The following is a 1,005-nucleotide window of genomic DNA, read 5'->3' on the forward strand; positions in this document are numbered from 1 at the left end:
GCTGCCACTGGAGCCACAGCATGAGCCACAGGCAACCAGCACACAGTAGGGCAGCTAGCCAGGTCTGGCTCTCTTGTGTGCAGGGGTTGTGCTTGGCTTGGTGTGTGATGGATAGGTGAAGGAGGAGGTAGATGACTTGGGGCTGTGAGGGAGGAACATGTAGGCTGTTGGGGTAGTCTGCACAGTCTATCCCCTGGTGTAAGACTGATCAGGATTGGGCCACCTCTTTGAACTCAGGGTTGAGCAGGGCAACAATCAGCAAGGGAGGGGCAGAAGAGCTGTGCTGGAACTTGTTGCCCTCCTTTTTGACCATGTAGAGCTTGAACATGGGGATGACTTTGTACTGTGCAATCCACCTGCAGTCTTAGGCTGCAGAAGCACCACACAGTGAGAGTCAAGGTGTGATGTCCACAGACCCTGTTGTTGAGATGGTAGTAGGGCATTGGCAGCCTTGGTGGTGAGGATGGTGGCCAGTGTTATGCCTGTATCTGGGCACCCCAGCTTGTGGCATGCCAGGATGAACATGCCCACATGCAGGTTGATGCTGAGATGGAGCAACCTGTGGCTGATGTTGGTCATGGTGCCAGCTTTGGTGAAGGTGCCCATGGCAGTCAGTGCCTCTGTTGCATGGTGTTGGGCTGCCTCTGGAATGTTGACCAGCAATTGTGGTGCTGCTGCAATGTTGACAACTTGAGAAGGGTCTTCATCACATCACCACTCTGGACCTCTGGTGGGTGTGATGTCTTGTGGGCCTTGACACTCTCCTTGGAGTAGAGGTGGATGCAGATGCCCAAGGTGATGTGTCTGGTGTGCCCTGTATGCTGGGTCATCAATGACTGTGTGATTGGGGTGGTCACCATCTTGTTCATGTTGGCCTCTGGGTTCCACTGCACTTGCCACTCCAGCCCAGTGTTGATGATGTAGTGAATGTTGGGGAGTGTCAGACTGGTCTTGGTGAGATTGGTAGTGAAGACAACCAGCTGCTGCTTGCTGTCAGTGTGGTTG

The 1,005-nt window shown here is 53.8% G+C and overlaps 1 protein-coding gene across 1 annotated transcript; it reads right to left on the reverse strand.

Annotated features, from left to right (window-relative positions):
- Window positions 1-208: 208 nt before the first annotated feature.
- ACA1_067070 (uncharacterized protein) lies at window positions 209-606 on the reverse strand (the record flags this gene model as incomplete). The annotated part of the gene is made up of 2 exons (XM_004336621.1): window positions 209-356; window positions 497-606. 2 exons carry the CDS (start codon window positions 604-606, stop codon window positions 209-211), a joined length of 258 nt encoding a protein of 85 aa, XP_004336669.1.
- Window positions 607-1,005: the final 399 nt, after the last annotated feature.

This window comes from Acanthamoeba castellanii (assembly GCF_000313135.1).
Source record: "Acanthamoeba castellanii str. Neff unplaced genomic scaffold scf7180000084600, whole genome shotgun sequence".
NCBI lineage: Eukaryota > Discosea > Longamoebia > Acanthamoebidae > Acanthamoeba > Acanthamoeba castellanii.